Source organism: Cebus imitator, unplaced genomic scaffold, assembly GCF_001604975.1.
Source record: "Cebus imitator isolate Cc_AM_T3 unplaced genomic scaffold, Cebus_imitator-1.0 Scaffold783, whole genome shotgun sequence".
In the NCBI taxonomy this organism is placed as follows: domain Eukaryota; kingdom Metazoa; phylum Chordata; class Mammalia; order Primates; family Cebidae; genus Cebus; species Cebus imitator.
In genome coordinates this window covers 13,441-16,746 of record NW_016108098.1, presented here as the reverse complement: position 1 = coordinate 16,746, position 3,306 = coordinate 13,441, and the positions used below count along the sequence as shown (strand labels likewise).

Sequence of the window (3,306 nt, the reverse complement as noted above, 5' to 3'; positions counted from 1 at the left end):
TTTTTTTTTTTTGAGACGGAGTTTAGCTCTTGTTGCCCAGGCTGAAGGAGCGATATGGCACAATCTTGGCTCACTGCAACCTCCGCCTCTCAGGTTCAAGTGATTCTCCTGCCTCAGTCTCCCAAGTAGCTGGGATTACCTGCACCACCATGCCCTGCTAATTTTGTATTTTTAGTAGAGACGGGGTTTCTCCATGCTGGTCAGGCTGGTCTCGAACTCCTGACCTCAGGTGATCCGCTGTCCTTGGCCTCCCAAAGTGCAGGGATTACAGGCATGAGCCACCATGCCCAGCCCTTTACTTTTTTCTTACCTGTTATTTAAGTTTAGAACTTCTTTACATTCTCATTTATAATGTAATTTTATTATATTTAATATACATTTAATATAATTTATGTATACATTTAATCTAATGTAGTTTATATGTAATGGATATGGAATTTATATTAGTTTTCTGTCTTGAAATTATAGCAAATAAGACTTGATATAAAAGCAGTTTATAGTGTTTGTTGATAGCTTATTATATTACATTGAAAAAGAATCAGACTATTCTCTTGCATTCTAACTTCAATATTTACCTAAATGTTTTCTGTGTGTGCTCCTTTATTTTTGTTTACTCTGGTATCTGCCTGCTATCCTTCTACTACCGAGTACAGAAATATATAAAGCAACACATGAATGCATTTTGGTCAGATAATATAGAATGATTATCAATAATGTAATTTTATTTGTTGTGATATACTATGCTACACAGATGAAATCTTTCATGGATTAAGCAAAATTGCTGATGAGGTTTTCTTTATGGCAATATATTACCATGAAGTTTTACCATTTTATATTAACCAGTGTTTATCCTTGATTAACTTTTATGCTTACAAAATTTAATTTTTTTGTATACTCTTCCTTCTTTTTACTAAGGGGACCATGGAAGATAAGATTTATGATCGGCAAGTAACTAAGCAGTCACTGTCTTTTCGAGTTGTTGATCAGCAGCAGGTTGAGCGTCATTTTACTATGAATGAGCTTACTGAACTTTATACTTTTGAGCCAGACTTATTAGATGACCCTAATTCAGAAAAGAAAAAGAAGAGGGATACTCCCATGCTACCAAAGGTAAACATATTTAGATTATTGGCTTAACAAACCAAAGTGGACTAAGGGAATTTTACTACTACTATGAAAGTTAGTCATCTGATTAAGGCTATATTTCAGAATTTTTCAAGGAGAGTAAATTGATATTTAATGAATTTTGTTTAGAAAATTATAAATGAGAGAGTGCTTGATCAATTTTCCATATATTACCACAAAAAGATAGTATATTCTGAAACACATATTTTATGCAAAATAAAAAGTTCAGCTCTCCAGTGGAGGGCATACACAATTTAAATAATTCTACATAAAATTAAACTGTCTCTTCTTTAACATTCTTTTCTATCATAGAGCAGTTAAGAATCAGCAAATATCCAACAAGTATATGAAAAGGTGCTCAGCATCACTAGTCATCAGGGATATGCAAGTCAAAGTCACCATGACATATCATCTCACACCAGTTAGAATTACTAGTATCAGAAAAACAGAAGATACTAAGCATATGGAGAAAAGGGAATCTTGGTACATTATTGGTTGGAAAGTAAATTGGTACAGCCACTATTGAAAACAGTATGGAAATTCTTCAGAAAATTAAAAATAAAACTACCATATGGTCCAGCAATTTCACTTCTGGGTATATGTCCAAAGAAGTTGAAATTGGGTTGTTAAAGAGATATCTGAACTCTCATGTTCATTGTATTCATTATTCATAATAGCTAAAACATGGAAGCAACCTAAATGTTCATCAACAGATGAATGGATAAAGAAAATGTGGTAGATACAATGGAATATTATTCAGCCTTAGAAAAGAAGGGAAAAAAAGGAAGGAAATCCTGCAATTTGCAATGGCATGAATGAACTTGGAGGCCATTATGTTAAGTGAAATAAGCTGGACACAGAAGCATGATCACACTTACGTGAGGAATCTAAAATTAGTCAAACTTATTGGAGCAGAGAGTAGAACAGTGATTTCTAGGGGCAGGGGAGAAGGGGAAACAGGGAAATGTTGGTCAAAGGACACACAATTTCAGCTGGGGAAGATAATTTAATCCTGGAGATCTATACAATATAGTGCCTTTATTTAATATAGTACTGTACTATATACTTAAAATTTTGCTAAAAGGATAGATCTTTTAAGTATTATCACAAAAAATAGAGAATGGGAGGAAATTTTTAGATATGATAGATATGTTTATGGTATTGATTATAGTGATGATTTCAGTGATTACTTTCCTCCAAACTCATCAAATTGAGTATGTTAGACTGGGTGCAGGGGCTCAGGTCTGTAATTCTAGCCCTTTGGGAAGCCAGGGCAGGTGCATCAGTTGAGCTTAGGAGTTCAAGATCAGCCTGACCAGCATGGTGAAAGCCTGACTCTACTAAAAATACAAAAATTTTCTGGGCATGATGGTGCACACCTGTAATCCCTAGCTACTCTGGAGGCTGAGGCAGGAGAATTGCTCAAATCCAGGAGCCAGAGATTGCAGTGAGCCAAGATCGTGCCACTGCCCTCAGCCTGGGCGACAGAATAAGACTTTGTCTCAAAAAAAAAATAATTGGACTGGGCACGATGGTTCACACCTGTAATCCCAGCACTTTGGGAGGCTGAGGCGGGTGGATCACCTGAGGTCAGGAGTTCAAGACCAGCCTGGCCAACATGGTGAAACCCCATCTCTATAAAAATAATAATAGAATACATTACATATTTATAGCTTTTTGAATGTCAAAAATTATGGAGATGTAGCTCTAAATTTAAAAGAATTTTTACTTAAAAACTATAACTATATAGTTCTTTCCAGTTTGGTAAGGTAAATAGTATCAGTATTCCTACTCCACAGATGAAAACATGGACTCTCAGTATGAATGACTTATTCATGGTCACAAATCAATAATTTGTTTGTTGAATCAGTACTGCAATTCACCTTTTCTCACTATAAATTTATTGTATTTCTGCTCTAACACATTTCCTGCCAGGGGGCAATAATTTTTTATTCATCTGTGTTTAAAAAGAATTACCAAATAAGACAATGTTTCTTGATAATTTTTCCCTGTCATAAAAATAAGACTTTCACATGTGGAAAAGGACGCTTAGAGGCAATCTAGCGAGGCCATCTTGTTTTATAGATTTGAAAACATGGGTCAGAAACGTTGGCTTGCCCACAGTTTTCAACTAGCAAGTGTCAGAGCCAGGAGTAGTGTCTATATCTATCTTCTGATCTA

General features: G+C 35.2%; 1 protein-coding gene across 13 annotated transcripts in view; it reads left to right on the top strand.

Moving 5' to 3' along the window:
- The window catches only part of LOC108297236 (transcriptional regulator ATRX), a 224,578-nt gene extending 222,510 nt beyond the window's left edge, over nt 1–2,068 (top strand). For 8 of the 13 annotated variants that reach the window (XM_017519961.2, XM_017519964.2, XM_017519963.2 and 5 more), the window contains one exon: nt 916–2,067. In XM_017519961.2, coding sequence (XP_017375450.1) covers nt 916–1,137 — 222 coding nt within the window. In that variant the 3' untranslated portion in view covers nt 1,138–2,067. Of the gene's footprint in view, nt 1–915 lie in introns of all 13 variants that reach the window. The other 5 variants (XM_017519955.2, XM_017519956.2, XM_017519954.2 and 2 more) reach the window with 1 other exon arrangement.
- Nucleotides 2,069–3,306: the final 1,238 nt, after the last annotated feature.